This window comes from Astyanax mexicanus, chromosome 1 (genome assembly GCF_023375975.1).
Source record: "Astyanax mexicanus isolate ESR-SI-001 chromosome 1, AstMex3_surface, whole genome shotgun sequence".
Taxonomy (NCBI): Eukaryota; Metazoa; Chordata; class Actinopteri; order Characiformes; family Acestrorhamphidae; genus Astyanax; species Astyanax mexicanus.
The window spans coordinates 113511381-113529530 of record NC_064408.1 but is presented as its reverse complement, the minus strand read 5'-3'; the positions used below and the strand labels follow the sequence as shown (position 1 = coordinate 113529530).

Sequence of the window (18150 nt, the reverse complement as noted above, 5' to 3'; positions counted from 1 at the left end):
ACATGGAGAGAAAGTATGTAAATTTAAATTTCACTGAGATTTTGCTTTTGCTTTACGTCCAGGTCCTTGTATTTGTTGCAGTGTTTCGTTTCATAGTGTCTTCTATATTATTTCATTACAGCCACGATGGCTCCGCAATTAAAACAAACAGGTCCCACTGTCCTTTATATTCGTGAACAGATAATCTACCTCCCACCTGTGTTGAAAGCTCCTGTTTTCTCTTTCTCTTGGCCATCTCTGTCCTTGATGACTGGAAGCAGTCATTCTAGTGATTGTGAACAGAAAAGAAGGTGGGCGCTTGGCGGTCTCGACTGACGCGTGAACGCACTAACAAAGCATTCTGGGATTTGTAGTATTAGCTGTGTATGCGCTATATATACTGGCAGACCAGCTGTAATACACATTTGATATAGTCTCACAGGCCAAATATAATAACACTGCGGGCCAGATTTGGCCCGTGGGCCTGAGTTTGACACCAATGCCATAGACTGTTAAAACATGTTCATGTTAGATGCTCATCAGAAACAACCCCTATCCACTGGTTTGTAATATAATCACCGATCTGGATATTATCAATAAGTTCTGGAGGTGGTATTATGATGGTGGTAATTGACTGTTCAGTACTGTACAGTTCCAGCAGGTAAAGACTGGACAAAAAAAACGTGCAGTAGTATTTCATTAAAAGCTTGTGTAAATGAGGTGGTTTGTACTGTGTACAAAGCGATGCTCTCAGGGGAAATAAGTGCATCTATTTCTTTTTTTTGTGCTGGTGTCAATAGGCTCCTGTGTAACGTGGGTGTCGGTACGCTACGATTATAATTCTTTGTAGCTCTTTATTGAAATGAGCTCCCGTGGGGCCGTTCAGTGGATTGGTAGACCAGCGCTTGGAGGCAGTCGTTTTAAATGCTGTGTTCTATACAGTAGGCGAAAATGACGAGCTTGCATTTTTCCAAAACAATTAGCTCTGTACTTATTGGAAAAGCTGTGTTGCGTGAGAATGTGAATGAGAGGCCGTGTGTGTGTGAAAGAGTGAGAGAGAGAGAGAGAGAGAGAGAGAGAAAGCCTTAGGGGCTGTCAAATCCCTAAGAGAAAACCTTTCATCACTGTCAGAGCATGTGAATGTTCAGCCAGCCAGCACTAGCAGCCTCAGTCCTGTGTGTGTGTCTGTGTGTGTGTGTGTGTGTGTGTGTGTGTGTGTGTCTGTCTGTGTGTGTTGCGTGCTAGTAGAGCACAGCACTGTCCATTCATACAGGTCAATGTTATGGGGTAAATATATAAAATACAGTCTGTAAAGATGGTGAGAATGTTACTGAATGCTGTACACCAGTATATTAGAACAGTATATCATTTCATCATCGACATATCAGTGCGTATCGACCTGCATGTGCAGTAGAGATTAGATCTGGCCCAAAAAAAGTAACCCTCACCCGTGTACATTCTGCCCAAGCGTAATTCGCCCTGCCCATAAACTGCACATAAGCCAGAGCCTGATTTAAACCAGACATTTTTGTATAGTGTTAAAACTGAACTTTTGCAACACTGAAGAAGCATAGACCTACTATTAAAGCAAAATGTTTTTTAATAAGAACAGATCTCTGAAAGATTAAAACACAAACAATGCGAACAATGATCCACAGGAATTAAACATCAGTAAATTAGGCTACATAAATGATGTCTGTATGACTTTCCTCTAATCTAATATAATTTTACATGGTTTAAGGATATAAAATTATTTTTTTATATTGAGCTCATGGCTAAGGCAATAAGGCTATGCACTGTACAATCATTAAACCCAAATAGGCCAACAACATTAAAATAATGTACAATGACTTTTATCTACTTTAATATAATTAACAAGGTTTAAGAAAAAAACACTTCCTGAACAAATATTTTTTTATATTTGTCATATAGCCTACATCCAAAAACATATAAATAAACAGCAATAAAGCTACACCCTGCGCCCACTCATGAAACTGAAATAGACCAAGAACATTTAGACCAAGTAATTTACTATTACTTTCGTCGACTGTAATATAGTTAACAATGTTAAAGAATATTGAAAACTTTATGAACAAACAAAAAGTGCGAAAACACACACTTTGCAGGATTATACATCACACCTACATCACAGACCATTTTCTTGAGCCTGACACGACCTGACCTGAGGAAAGTGGTGGAAAATCTCCGCCCGACTCGGCCCGAATTCGGGTTGGGCATCGCGCTCAGGCTCATGCAAAGAAACTAAACTCTAATGTCTAATCTCTATGTATTTTCCATTGCTTATCTACCAGATGTCTACTCCAATATTGGATACATACACTGTATCAAATAATGTACTGAGATTTTCAAACAAAAAACAACAAATAAGCATTAGAATACTAACATAGCCTGTATTGCTTACTATGAACTTTTGGTTGTTGCATATGAATGTGAATCATATGATGATGGACCTACTGTGGATCTTTTGTCTGATTATGTTCAAAGTTCTGAGTAATAATTAATGTACTTGTGGCATTGTGTAGAACTATGCTTCAGTGGCATAGCAGGCTGGAGTATTATATTTATATCATAATATCAGCTTTTCATTTGATTAATTTTTACATAACATGTTCCATAACCTTTCCATGTGAAATTCATGCTGTCCTAATGACCATCCATCTCCCCCTGTGTCTTTGACCATTTCCCAGATGACGAGGAGAGGCCTTTCATATATTACTCCACCCCTGTCCACTCATTTGACGCAGACGCAGGTGTGTCCTCTTGTGTCTCCACCTACTTTTCTGGTTAACCCTTCCAAAACTAGACTACTATCTATTCAGCTATTGATCTTAAGACTTTTTTACATTCAATAACTTTCACTCAATTAAAAAAAAAAAATAGTTGCATCCAGAAGGAATCAACTGACAGTGGGTCAACCATTGAACACCTCACATCACATGTGTAGAGAGCCTGGTGTCATGGTAACATGCACTTTGACAGCCCAAGATTACATTAGTGAGGTCTTGCCATCAGTGTCCCTGCCTATTCAACAGGACAATGTTCAACTCGTCCACATACTGCTGCTATCTCAAGAGCTTGTATTAAAGACATAGATACCATTCCATGGCCTGATCTGTCCCCAAGAAAATGTGTGCAATGTCCACCTTCACTACAAAATCTCAAATATAAGAAATATACGAGCTGCTTAGGGATGCATTATAGTGGGACACCATTAGGATCCTCTACAATCCGATACTTCCTTCTGGGTGCAATTATTTTTGCAACCATTTTATTAATAATAAGTCTATATAGAATATGGTTGTGTTCTATTTTAACAAATAATACATGTTGTATTATGACCTCTTTGGGTTGCCACTGTCACTTGTCCCTTTCCTGCGCACACTGTGATACCAAAACATACCTTACCTTACCTACCATATTTTTCTCACTATAAGTCGCACTTAAAATCCTTTAAATTTCCCAAAAATCTTCAGGCATGCCTTACAATCTGGTGTGCCTTATGTATGAATTTTACCAGCCAGGTTGTAAGAAGCAGTAAATCCACTCAGTGAAGTTTCTCCAGCACTAAGGCTGGAGCAGTATTAGCATTAGCTGCTAACCACACTAAGCACTAGCTCTTTCGCCATATATTGGACTGTAGCCTGTGCGTTTACTGTGTTAAAACAAGCTATGTGGGATGAACCGCTAGAAGCATAGACCTGTGTTAAAACAAGCTATGTGGGATGAACCGCTTGCTAATATCACCCTGGCTTACTGGAACTTACCGGTTTTAGAGGAAATCTGGAAATCTAAGATCACTATAAACAAACAGAAGCGCTTTATTCTCCCAAATAAAACGTATTTAGGAGAGAAATCTGTGTAGATTAATATCCAGCAGCGAGACCTGCTAAATTAGAAGGAAAACATGGCGACACCCCTGTTCCTTACTAGTGTCTCATAACGCACCTTATAGTCCAGTGCCCCTTATTTACAAAAATAGAGGTTTATTGATAGTGTGCCTTATAATCCGGTGCCCCTAATAGTGTGAAATATACAGTAATTTAATTTTCATTAATTAATTAATTGTGGCACATGGTTTGGGTTTGGGGACCACACATGGCAGTACACACAGTCCACACCCACACACACATACTGACATCCAGCACTGTGTGATTTTGTTGTAAGAGAAACATATGCACGCACACACACACACACACACACATACACACACTTGCGTCATGTTGGCATAGCATAGAGTTTCAAACAGATTGCACTTCCTCCTCCATCCCTCCATCTGTTTGTGTGTTCGTCCATATCCTTCCAGAGTCACATGACCATGCTTTCTTTTGAGTGTGTGTGTGTGTGTGTGTTTGTGTGTACTGTCCTGCTGCATGCTTAACTAACTCTCTCTTTGTGTCTGCATCAGCTTTTCCAGTTCACTGCTGACATCTTCATATATTTCCCCTTTATTCACAAGCATGCACTAACAGAGCCTAGCTTTACACTGAATAACAGTAATATCAGATTAATGAAGTCTATAGCTGCACTTAACCCCTTCATCTCCAGACTTACATCTCAGATAATCATTGTCTGTGTTAACTATAGAATTAATAGGATTAATGTGATTCTTCAGTATCTTTTTATTATTATCGTACACCAATTAAACTGGCTTTTGAACTTAGAAAAAGAAAATACTTTAAATTAATTCATTCAGAAATATTATTATATATTTATTTATTTGCCAGGGTGCCTACTGCAGGAAACCAGGGATATATATATATATATATATATATATATATATATATATATAGATATATATATAAAGCTTTCCTAAAGAAAATGTTGTTAGAATATGCAGTATATGATTATAAGATTATTCATAAAAGCATTTATCCAAAATGTCTTAAGAAATACTTGAACAAGGTGTTAAACAATTGTTATAAGTTAGTCTTAATTCTTTCTTAACAAACATTACATTGAAAATAAGCAAATATCATATTATGTATCTTCTTACGTCTAAAAGTTATTATAAATACACAAAAACACACTGACTTTATCATTTTACTGGAGAAGAAGATGGTTTTTGAAAGACAGTGATGGTGATGAGTTCAAAGGAAAAAATAGATGATGAAAATTGACAAAAACATAATAAATAACTAGATTAATCATTCTTTAATAAAGTCTTTATATGATGTAATTAAATCACAGTTGCATAAGTTAGAGTTCCCTAATTGAAGAATCGCCCATATGAAAATACTGTAGAGATTAGTCAAATATTAGTGTAATAGATGAGTTAAATAGTTAAATGTAGTTATTAAGTTTATTTAGTAAGTGTGAGGGAGATGTGCTGAAAGTGTTAAAGTGCTGATGTATGTGTGTGTGTGTGTGTGTGTGTGTGTGTGTGTTGTGTCTGTAATTGTCCTATGAATATAAGACTATGAGGGGAGGCATCAGGAGCCGTCAGCCAATGGAAGGAAAGGCAAGTTCTTGAGTGAAGTTTGGACTTGCAGTGAATTTCTGACCTCTGCTCTCAAACCCAGCGTTTGCACTGTGTGTGTGTGCGTGTGTGTGTGTTTGTGTGTTAAGGCCCAACTGATATCAGATATAACCCTGTGAACTAACACACACCAGTAAAAAGAGTCAGGATTGCACATACCCAGAGAGTGGTGGGAAACCACAGAGGGGAGTAATTATGGGATAGGTGAGTTGTTTAAGAGCACCTCTGCTATAACTGTGAGGATGTGAGGGAGAGTGCAGTTCATTCTCCCACTGTTAGCTGATCCAGGGGAATAGATCCTGCATCCTTCTGACTCAGCTGCTCTCCCTCAGGAATGCTTGATCCCTTCAAATCGATATCAGTCACAAAATGTTCATACCAGTTGGGCCTTAGCGTGTGTGTGTGAGTGTGTGTGTGTGTGTGTGTGTGTGTGTGTGAGTGTGTGTGTGTGTGTGTTTGTTTGCTGTGTTTTTGTGTTTTTTTATAGCTGCCACATTTCACAAACTCCCACTCTGTCTCCAATTCTATTTTCTAGGCCAGTGTGTGCCTTTTTATTTTACCACATTCTGTTCTCTCTATCTCTGTCTCTCACTCTCTTGCTCGCTCTTTTGTTCTTTCGCTCACACTTCTCGCTCTTTCTCTCTCTCTCTCTCTCTCTCGCTCTCTCTCTCTCTCTCTCTCTCTCTCTCTCTCTCTCTCGCTCTCTCTCTTGCTCTCTCTCTCTCTCTTTCTCTGTCTTACACTCTTCTCTCTCTCATTTTGTCTTTTTATTTCTCTCGCTCTTTCTCACACTCTATCTATTACACGCTTTTATCTCTCTCTGTCTTAACTTCTTCTTTCCCGCTCTTTCTCACACTCTTCTCTCTCTCTCTCTCTCTCTTACAGTTTTATCTCTCTCACTTTCTCTCTCTCTGTCTTTCCTTCTTTTATCCCTCTCTCTCACACTCCTCTCTCTCTCTCTCTCTCTCTTTCTGTCTTTTACACTTTTTTCACTCTGTTTTACACTCTTCTCTCTCTCACTTTGTCTGTTTATTTCTCTCCCTCTTTCTCACACTCTATCTATTACACGCTTTTATCTCTCTCTGTCTTAACTTCTTCTTTCCCGCTCTTTCTCACACTCTTCTGTCTCTCTCTCTTACAGTTTTATCTCTCTCTTTTATCTCTCTCACTTTCTCTCTCTCTGTCTTACGCTCTTTTATCCCGCTCTCTCACACTCCTCTCTCTTTCTCTGCTCTCTCTCTGTCTCTTTCTCCCTCTGTCTTACCTTCTTACTCTTATTTTGTTCTCTCTTTCTCTTCCTCTCTCTCTCTCTCTCTCTCTCTCTCTCTCTGTCTTACACTCATTTATTTCTCTCTGTTTTAACCTCTTCTGTCTTTTTTGCTCTTTCTCACATTTCTTTCTCTTTTCTTTTATTTCACTCTCTGTTTTAAACCTTTTTATCTCTTTCTTTCTTTCTCACTTTTGTTTTCTCTCTCTCTCTCTGTCTTGCCTACATTTCTCTTACACTCTTATTTTTGTTCTCTCTCTCTCTTTCTTACACTCTTCTCTCCCTGTCTCACACTCTTCTTTTAGTCTCTCTCTCTCTCTCTCTCTCTCTCTCTCTCTCTCTGTCTCTCTGTGTTTTTGAGGCAGTGTGTGGTGTAAATTGTATTAAGTGAAAGTCAGGGCAGGTCTCAGTAAAGGCTCATCAGTCTGTTGTCTCTGCAGTTTAAGTGTTAGTTCATCTCACGCACGTCTCTTAATCCAACCTGCCGGTCCGGTGAAGTGTGCACTTATTAGACTGAGCTCACTTCTTCCCTCTGCTGACTTTCTTTAGACGAGCCTGTCACACTCATTTAGATAACCAGCAGTAATGGTGTGGCGGTTCTGTGACAGTTTTAGAGCTTTTTAGATTTTACATTTAAATTTAGGAGTACTTGATTAAGGGTATTAAGGGTATTGGATCTGAAATCAGTAGAAGTGTATAAACTTCCACCTTCTATCTGACTGTGAAAGGAATGTAAAACTGTGGCTGTTACAACATTGAGCCAACAGATGGCAGCACAACATCCCATCATGAAGGGAGCTGTTCACTGCGGTGGTGCTGAAATGGCCTAGATAGAACTTCAGCACTTTTGCATCCAGATCAAAACGCTGTCCCAGAACGTTCAGAGAATCCTTATTCATTATAAAATACTTATTATTAATCATGAGTGTGTTATACTGTGTTTTAATTAGAAATATATCTACTCATTTCATATATATATGCCATATCCTTTGACACAGTAGCATGCTTAACGCTTTTAACTCAAAAGTGGGGCTGCATGCTCACTATCAGTCCAAAATTGCTGGGTTTTAGAAGTGGATAAGTGAAATTTAGCAATATATAACAGAATTAGAATGTGAGCAAAATGATCAGGATTAATACAGTGTTTTAAAAGCTTTGTTTGATCAGCTTCAATGATCGTATAGGAACACTTTGCATCTTTATTTACTTGTTCTCTTCTTCTCTGCATCATTTAATATCCTCCTTTCACCCTGTTCTTCAATGCTCAGGACCCAAAGGAGAGAAAATGTGGGTCATTATACTCAGCACTACAGTGACACTGAGATAAGTAAAGGAGTGATAGTGAGTAATGTGCTGGTTTGAGTGGATTGGACACAGCAGTGCTGCTGGAGTTTTTAAACACCCCAGTGTCACTGCTGGACAGGGAATAGTCCATCAACCAGAAATATCCAGCCAACAGGGTCCTGTGGGCGATGTCCGGTGGGCAGCTTCTCATGGGCAACATCATGTGGTCAGCGTCCTTTGGCCAGGGTCCTATAGGCAGCATTCTGTGGTTATTGCCCTGTGGGCAGCATTCTGTGGTCAGTGTCCTTTGGACAGTGTCCTGTGGTCAGCTTCCTGTAGGCAGCATCATATGGGCAGTGTCCTTTGTACAAAGTCCTGTGGGCAGTGTCCTGTGGGCAATGTTCTGTGGGCAGCAACCCGTGGGCAGCATCATGTGGGCAGTGTCCTGTGGACAGAATTCTTTTGTTAGTGTCCTGAGAGCAGTGTTCTGTGGGCAGTGTCCTGTGTTCAGTGTCCTTTGGGCAGCAACCTGTGGGCAGTGTCATCTGGACAGTGTCCTGTGGACAGCATTCTGTTGGCAGCATCCTGTGGGCAGTGTCCTAAGTGATCTACCACCCAAATAATAACAGCTGCTCTGTGGTGGTCTGATCTTTGAAGAACAGGGTAAAAGTAGGATGATAATAATAAAGTATGTAGAGAAACAGATACAAGACTACAGTCTGTAATTATTATAGAACTACAAAGTGCTCCTATATGATCAGTAAAGCTGAAAAGCTGTAAAAAGAGGGAGGTGGTTTTAATGTTATGGCTATGTTATTGTAGTGTTAATACATCTGCATGCCATATAAAACTGCAGTCTTTTCAACGCTAGAACGCTAGACTGTGTGTTTTTACCCTGATCAACTCTACTGACCTGCTTTGATAGAAGTTACGTGGGAGGACCAGCGGCTCACGCACAACGGTTCTGTTCCTGCTAATGGCCACCCCCCTATGGCTCCACCAGGTTGGTCCGGCCCTGTTTTGCCTCCCTCTGGCGTTCTGTTCTTTCCTCCAGGCCAGACTGTGTGTTCTGTGTGCTTTCCTCTCTGTCTTTGAAGCACTCTGAAGTCTGACTCTCTGCTGGCCCTCTTCCTCAGCGTGCAAAGAATAGAACGTGCGATAATGAAGTGGAATGTGTGAGCGTGATGATCACAAGTCTGAGAAAGTGTGAAGAAAAAGAAGGGATGCCTAGTTAGCAGGACTGCACTGAGCAGTTTGAATAAAAAAAAAAAGAAAAGACACAGCACTGTGAAAGTAGGGCAATACTGAAGTAAGAACTCCCAGTGGAGAAGATCTGGGGCCTCATGTACTAAGACTTGCGTGGACTTCCTACTAAAATGTTCCGTACGCTCAGACCTGAAAAGTTCCGTACGCACAAAAAAATACGGATTTATCAAACCGTGCGTAGACAGAATCCCACGTACTTTCTCTTAGTACATCACAATCAACTCGAAATTAAGCACAAGTGCACGAACACATCACACCTGCCATGACTCCTCCCTCAATTACGCAGAGTATAAAGTTAGAATAATAATAATAATAATAAAAAAATTATAATAAAAATTATTATTATTATATTATTATTAATATGATATACGCGTAGCGTTTAATTACCCATGTTTTAAATTGTATTATTCTAAGAGGGATAATAAATGATTTCATTTAAATGCTTTAAATGAGTTGCTTACCAAGAAGCCACACGTCACGCACTCAGCTTGTTTTCTTATCCTCATATGCTCTTGGAAATCTAAAACGGCTTATAAGTCAGTCTCATCATCATGGGCCAAAAAAACATAATGGTCACAGAGAATGCCCTCTCAATGAATTTGGCCATTAGCAATATTTTCCAATAATGCCAACGTTGCCAACTCCAACAACTCCAGCGCAAACTTTTATGCATGTTTATATAATCTAGGCTAAGTGGAAACACGTTGAACGATTATTTATGTAAGCCAATGAAATTGTCTGATTTATTAACTTTATTTTACCCAGTAATGCTTACTACAATGTGTGCATAAAGGATATCTTAATAGTTGTAATTTCAATGCATCGCCTCTAAGTGTCGACAAATGACAAAAACACAATATATACGCACAAAAAAAAGGCGTACGCCCGAAACAAAAGTTCCGTGGGGGAACGCACTTTCTCACGTTCAAGTTAAATTTAGTACATCTGACCGTGAGCGTGAAATATGGCGTACGCAATATTTTTGTGCGTATGCACCTTTAGTACATGAGGCCCCTGGTCGATGTGGGTTTAGTTCCAATAAGAGCTAGAGTAATTGGATATTGGATTGTTTTAATCAAAATACCCACACACACTGTGAACCTGGGACTGAGGCTAAATCGCTTATTAGCCGGGCGCTAAGTACGTACCTTTATTGCTATTAGATTTGTTTGTGCCGCACATGGAAATTGTTCTCTTCACAAATCCCAGCTTTGAAAGCCAAGGCCAGAGCACAAAGGACCTAATAGACCAGGGCACCGAACCTACAACCTTGCGATCAGCAACCCAGCACTTAAAACACTTGTACAGTACATTGAAAGGGTTCTCTACATATATCTTAGCTTAGAAAATCTAAGCACACAACTCTAAAAGAGGGTTAAAGAACCTCAAGAACACAGACGTGGCAGATTAGTGAACCTGGGTATCAAACCTACAAAATTGCGATCAGTAACCCAGCACTTTAAACACTTGTACAGTACATTGAAAGCGCTCTCTACATATATCTTAGCTTAGAAAGTCTAAGCACAGCTCTGTGAGAGGGTTAAGGATCTCAACGACACAGTAGTGGCAGATAAGTGAACCTGGGTATCAAACACGCAACCTTGTGATCAATATGCCAGGTCTCTTCCCACTTGTATAGTACATCAAAAAAGGCTCTCTACATATATATATATATTAGCTTAGAAAGTCCAATCTTAGTTCTAAGAGAGCGTTAAGGATCTCAAGGGGGCAGAGTAGTGGCAGATTAGTAAACCTGGGTATCAAACACACAACCTTGTGATCGATATACCAGGTCTCTTCCCACAATCATTTCTCAGCATAACCAAAGTTGGGTTTCAAACCCACAAACTTTTGATCAATGATTAACTGCTCTAACCACCTACAAAAGCTGGGGTCACAATCAGCACTCCTGAACCTAGGTATCAAACACACAACCTTGTGATCAATATGCCAGGTCTCTTCCCACAATCATTTCTCTGCATAACCCAGCTTAAAACATTGGAGTCATGCCCGATCCCAAAGCACAAGGTCGTGCATGCTACAGCACTCTTGGAGTAAGATAGGGTTGAATACTACAATAAAGGGCCCAACCGAAGTTGGGTTTTGAACCCACAACCTATTAATCTGTAATCAAGTGCTTTAACCACTTCAAACAGCTCGGGTCAGTGAGCAGCATAAGCACCCCTGAAATAGACACGGTTAAGGGACTTGTGATAGAGCACAACAGTGGCAGCTTTGCAGATCGGGGAATAGAACCAACAACCCTGTGGGCAAAACCCACTGCATTTATTTAACCACTTATAAAGTGCATTTATCTTTATATATCCCATATAAGAAAGCTGGAGTTAGAGCACAGGATTTGTGGCAGGCTAGGAAAGTTGGATATCGAACCCACAACCGTGTGATTAATAACCCAGTGCTCTAAATATTTATACAGTACACAGAAATGGTTCTCTTTCTGTATTTATATATCTCTGGCTTGAAAGCTAGGGTAAGAGCATAGGGACAGACATGTTTTACAGCACCTCTGATCTTGAGAGATTTGCAGCAACAGTGGATATCGAACCCATGACCTTGTTATCAGTAACAAAATGCTTGGTCCACTTGTACTGTACAATGAAATTCAGAAGTTAATTTTTCGTATCCCACTAAGAAAGCTGAAGTCTGTGTAGAAAGCTATTTAGAGCGATAGATGCCAGAAAAGAACCACTTTGGGTTCCATTTAGAACCCAAAATAAAGGGAAGGTTCTTTAAATCTTTAATTTCTCTTACAGATATGGTTACAGATATATTCATGAAAACAAAAGTGTTTTTTTGATAGTATTTCTCCACAAAACATTTGAATAATCTTCTCAAGGGTTTTACAGTGGCAGCTTGGTGAACCTAAAGTTTGAACCCACAACCTTGTGATCAATAACCACTGGCTGTAGCAATGATTGGCAATGATTGGTGCTTTAGATGGATGTAGGCCAGTAAAAGAAATACAATTGCACAGATCTAAACAGAAGTGTGGGAAGTAAAATTAAAAATGCAGTTTATAAGTTTAGTCTAGATATGATATCTTACGCGATTACTCATGATAACATTTGTATTAATAATCTGAATCATAGCTGGAGTAAATAACTCATTTCTGCTGGGTTTGACAGCCTGTGTTGTTCCCGTATGTCAGTTGACTCAGTATTAACTGCTTTGCCATATGTCTGTTCCTGCGCTCGCTGTTCGAGACAGAAAACTAATTGATTACCAAATCAGAGTGTTCCTCAGGGCCTCACGATTTAGCTTAGTCTGCCTTAGCAACACGTCCATCCTCGGGGGGTTGTGAGGAGGGGTGGTTGTGTGAAGCTTTCAATTATCTTGTCCTGTTTGACTGCTTATCTGAAAATGCTCTGTCAGGCCTCGAATTTTAAAGCTCCTCAGAGATTCGGACATTAAGAAAGCCTCATTGACATTAACGTGATGGAGAACATATAGATAATCATTGTAATCTATAATAGATAATGCACAGAATGATTTACTGAGCCTGGTATGTTGTACCAGTACATGCTTTACAGTATTAACTAAACACACAAATCCGCCATAACTTTATTACTAACTGCCTAATATTGAATTGGTCCTCTTGTTGGTGCACTCCACATAAATTCTGAAGGTGTTCTGTGTTAACTAGCACGAATACGCAGTACTAACTAGTACTAAGCAGATCTTTAGGCTTTACAATGAGCCTGATTGAGTAAAATTTACGTGAATTAAGTACTTTTTTGAAGTGATATCGATTGACAACTAGAGTTAATTTAAGCGATAATACACAAGAGGGAATTCTATATGACCGCAGCACAGCAATGCCAATATGACACGTTATAGCACAAGCCTTGAGTGTTTTATTGTGATTATACCACAGTTTAATTATCGCTGTTTATTGAAAGATTTTGACGAGAAAATACGATCTGTTTGGTTATAGACACTCCACAAGTTAGAAGAGTTTCATTGCTGCTCTGTTTGTAGCTGCCCTGTTTCGCTGTATCGTTGCTAGGTTACCTGTATGTGGAGGAGTAATACATGGAGAGCATCGGTTACAGTGCATTACCGGCTGATAATGGTACTCATAGAACGCCTCTCAGCCAATCACATTGCAGGGTCAGAACTAGCTGTGGTATAATAGACTTTAAACTTTTAGTTATTATGCCTAAATTGTAACTTTCTCTTACAGCCCAACAACATTGAGACCAGATAGTTAATCACAATATATGAATTTCAGGTTTATTTAAGGTTGCCAAGGGATAATGGCTACACACTGATGGTCTGATGGTGAGGGTAAGAGTTCAATAGAAAAGAAGTGGTCAGTTCCAACAGGCTTTGTTTAATTCACTTATTTTAAGTAAATTTAACTCATTTAAATCTCCATTTGAATGTATATGCGGTCACAAATGTTTACCTAAATCAACTGTGTAATTTGAGTTCAAAGAAATTGTGGGCTTAAAGTTTTTTTTTGTAATTATGACCAGCTCTTAATGATCTTAATTGTCATGCTCTAATTAATTATTCTGTTTCTGAAGTAATTGCTGAAATTCATCCATTGTGTGACACCAGAGACACTAGTGATCTTGTGAAGTGTAAATTGTACATGGTGCTGGACATCATTAGTCCTGTAAGTGTTTGAATTCAATGATGTCTAAAAAAAAATCACATTAATACATTGAGTTTCAGTCTTTAATTAATCCCAATTAATTAGGTTAAACAGTGTTTTAAACTGATATGATGAGGAACTGTGATGGGCAACTTTGCTTATGAATGTCTGTTCATTTTAGTTATGTTACCGTCAAAAATCCCAGGTAAACTTAAGAAAAGTAAGTAATTTTATGTGGATAAACATGCAGAATCTTTTAATTTGACAGATAATGGCAGATTCATAGAGAAGTTTAAAAAATACATTTTAAAGCATCATCATGTGAGTCATTGTATTTCTTGCTCTTGGGCGGCTCCGCCTATGTTTCTGAAGTGATACATGTGCTGTGGGTCTGTGAGTATGACACGCTTTACACATGCATTTCTGGACAAGCTGAGAGAGACTAAACTGTCACTGAAATGCAGTTCTCATTGGTGTTATTCTGCCTGCTTCACCAGAGATACATAGTGCAGAAATCGAAAGAAGTCAAAATGAGCCCTGAGTGGGAATTAAAGATGCACTGTTCACCTTATTACAGTCAGTGGAGCCTTAAAAGAAAAAAAATACATCATACTGTTGCTTTAAGTATTGGTTCAGATACTGATAAATACATGAAATTTAAATTCTGGTCCATTCTAAACAGTAGATGCTAGATATTTCATGCCCTCGTTTAGTCACTCTTTATGCTTTAGAGGCCCAGTAAAAAGCTCCAGCGTTACGCTGCCTGTGTGTAAATCTGTTTTTGCTGCAGGAAAAGCTGTTACGCAAGCTTCAACGCACTCCGCTCAGCGTATGATTAATGATAGCTGCAGATGAAAGTACAGCTCATTGTTATTAAAGGGTAAAAAATTAAAAGACGGGAGGAAAAAGCGCTTCCGTCAGCAGATTCTGCTTCCTCTGAAGACTCTGATAAGAGATTTAAATATTCAGCGCCGGGGCTGCAGTCCAATTAGTGGCATTCAGCGCCTCGAGAGAGAGAGAGACGTTTTATTACGTAACCTGTACCACACCAAACATCCAGGCTCCAGCTGAGTCTGGGGTATGTGAGTGCATGTAGGTACAGGTTAGTCAGCGTAGAGTTTTATTTTATTATTATTTTTTTTAGGTTTTTAGGGCAAAAAAAAATCCAAATTCTAGATTTTATAAAGTAGGTTTTATATATGAAATAAAATAAAAGTGTATTCATGCACAGTTATAGATTGTCCAGTGTTGGTAACTTTGCAACTGTTATAATGTCATGAAGAATGCACCAATAGAAATGCTCCGAAATGGTTTGGAAGAAAATCTCTTTATATTGACTTTTTAAGATTTGATGCCTTCTCCTGTACAGCTTCTGTTTTTATAGATTTTCTAGTATTTTATCGAACAATGACAGTATAAAAATATGAAAAATAATATATATTTATATTTAAACAGCATTTAACTTTTGATAGTTTATGTCAGTGAATACAAAGATATGCAGAGAGATATGCGGAGAAGTGATTTTTTTTGTACAGTTTTGATATTTTATTTGTAGTAACTTTTATACATGTAGCTGTCATGTTCCTGTGTCAGTTTCTTTAAAAAAATGCTCTTAAATTATTTTAAATTATATTTTAAATTAAATTGAAGTTTATTTATGCACAGATTTAGAACTGTCAGGGATATTTAATAATTGCCCGTTGTTATATTGTGCTAATATAAAGAATGGGACGATATAATTGCTCCTTAAATGAATGTCCTTACCTGTAAGATATTTTTTGACTTGGATTTTTATTAAAATATTTTTTTTCTTTTGTAAATTTGTCATGTACAAAGTTTCTTTGTTCGCCATCATGCGAACATCTTGTATCTCCAAAAAGGTGTTGGCAACTTTGTAAATAGAAATGCTACAAAATGGTTTAGAAGAAATTCTCTTTATATTGACTTTCAAAATGTAAAGCTGCTGTTTTTCATAAATTCCCTTCATATATTCTTTAAACAATGACACTATAAAAATAAGAATATATATTTATATTTAAACAAAAATTTTGATAATTTATGTCAGCGATTCTCAACTGGTGGGTCGGGACCCAAAAGTGGGTCAAGGACACGTTCTGGACGGGTTGCGTAGAGCTTGTAAAAAATAAATACAATACGTTTTAAAAAATATATAAAAATGAAAAATAATTAATTTTCATCTGATTTTGTACTGTGTATTTCGTTTTCTTTATATTTTTGAGAAAACAACAGAAAGAAAGAGTTTCTTAATATTGTTCTCTGAATGCAGGGATATGCAGAAAAGTGAAATATCTCATTCTGTGGCCTTATTTATTTTGTGCAGTTTTGATATTTAATTTTATCATAGTGACTTTTATACATCTAGTTTTCATGTTCCTCCTTAGTTTCTAAAAAAATAGCTTTTAAATTTAAAATTCACTTTGCATGCATATACATGTTTAAATGGGATTTTGAAAGCTATTTAAAAAAAATAGCTTTCAGTAAAAGTGGGTCATGACCTAATGACCATGAGAAATTTTGGGTCCTGGGATGAGACCAGTTGAGAATGTGATTAGTGGTTTATGTGATTAGTTATGAGATTAGCGTGTTAAAATGAACTTAAACATGCAGTTTGTCTGATTGCTGCTGGCTCTCCCTCATAGTGCTGGCAAAATAATTCTGGTTCTCAAATCTTTGTGCATCACAAGTCTGTGTGTGTCCCAAAGTTTAGTAAAGGTACTCAGAAGTGACTGTTATCAGAGTTTGTGTATGGAATAGTCCCCCAAATGTGTCCTTAATAATACTTGTCCCCAAATGTGGGGTATTATGTCACATTGGACAAAATATGCTTGAATCAAAAATATCAAGTGATTGTTGTGTTATTAAGGCATTTTAAGAGCAGAACTGTGTTGTCAGCTTCTCTCTAGCTCATTCAGAAAGGGGTGTCCCCACAGTGGGGGCTTTTTGTCATACAACCTCAAATGTGTCCTAAGACAGTATGTGTGTGTGTGAGAGATAGAGAGTGTTATGCATTGCTATCCACTCTGTAAGGGCCTACCTCTCTGCTGCTCTCTGTGCTGGTGCTGCTGTGTGTGTGTGTGATTCTCTCAGCTACAGAGTGCAGTGTTTCTTTTTATGCTAGCATTGCATTTGCGGGTGGAGCTTTTTTCCTCTCCTCTCTCGTTCCTGCTTCCTTCTTCTTCCTCTCCTTCTTCCTTTTTCCTCTGCCCTCTTCTTCCCTCTCTCTCTCTTAGGTGTGTTGGCTGGGCTCTGTGTCTTCATCTAACATCTCTTTAACATTTCCAGAAAACGTTGCAGGATCTCTCCCTTAGAATCATCACCTCCTTCTCCTCTTTTTTTCTTTTACTGCTTTTCTAACTCTTCTCCAGTGTATGCGGTGTTTTCCTGTGGTGATAATGGTGTCTTTATTTCCCTTTATGTTCTGTGATTGTTGTTGTAATTGTCGTTGTTGTTGTTGTTGTTGTTGTATTGTTCGATGTGACCCCGCCCCCTTACCTACACTTTAACCCTGACATATTCCATACGTTTTAACCCCGCCCCCCCTCCCCAAAAAAATCTACGGAGCGCTCACACACACACACCCTCTCACACCCATCTCCTCTGTCTGTGTCTGTCCATCTGTGTGTGATGTGATGTGACCCCCCCACCCCAACCCCTCTCCAGAAGACACGGAGTCGCCCGCTCGGACAAACTCAGGTCTGTCTGCCTGTCTTCTCTGAGCCTTCTTCTTTACCTCCTGTACTTTATCTCTTTATCTCTCCCTCCTCCTCCGACTGCTCCTCTTCCTCCATTATCCTCCGTTATGCTTATCCTGGATTATAATCCTGTATATAAATATATAATATATAATAAATCCATCTGGCCGGTTGCTCTCTGTGTGATCACACACACAGTAAATAAATAAACCGTAGCACATGTGCTGTGCTACATCTGGACTCTCATCATTTTTGGATTGATTGGAGGTGATTTTGATACACAGTGCGTATATATCTGATATAGGGAGGGAGATGGGGAGGTAGATGTGACACGACACCTACAGCTTGTTCTGACACTTACTGCCCGATTTCACAGGTACACATACCCTATAGGTGCATTTTGTAGGTATTAAAGCAGTAATCAGTAGAGATGCACCAAAAATAATATTTTTGAGTCAAGCGGAAAAAAAAATAACATTTGTCCAAAGGCCAAAAACAAATACACTAAAATTGTAAGTTAAAG

The 18150-nt window shown here is 38.6% G+C and overlaps 1 protein-coding gene across 27 annotated transcripts in view; it reads left to right on the top strand.

The window, feature by feature from the left end:
* Positions 1 to 18150, top strand: part of rims2a (regulating synaptic membrane exocytosis 2a) — a 314788-nt gene that overhangs the window by 202105 nt on the left and 94533 nt on the right. For 19 of the 27 annotated variants that reach the window (XM_049467467.1, XM_022668728.2, XM_049467487.1 and 16 more), the window contains one exon: positions 17596 to 17628. The exons of 7 other annotated variants lie outside the window; for them this stretch is intronic. In XM_049467467.1, coding sequence (XP_049323424.1) covers positions 17596 to 17628 — 33 coding nt within the window. Of the gene's footprint in view, positions 1 to 1244; positions 2751 to 17595; positions 17629 to 18150 lie in introns of those variants that run through there. One more of the 27 variants, XM_049467522.1, reaches the window with a different exon arrangement.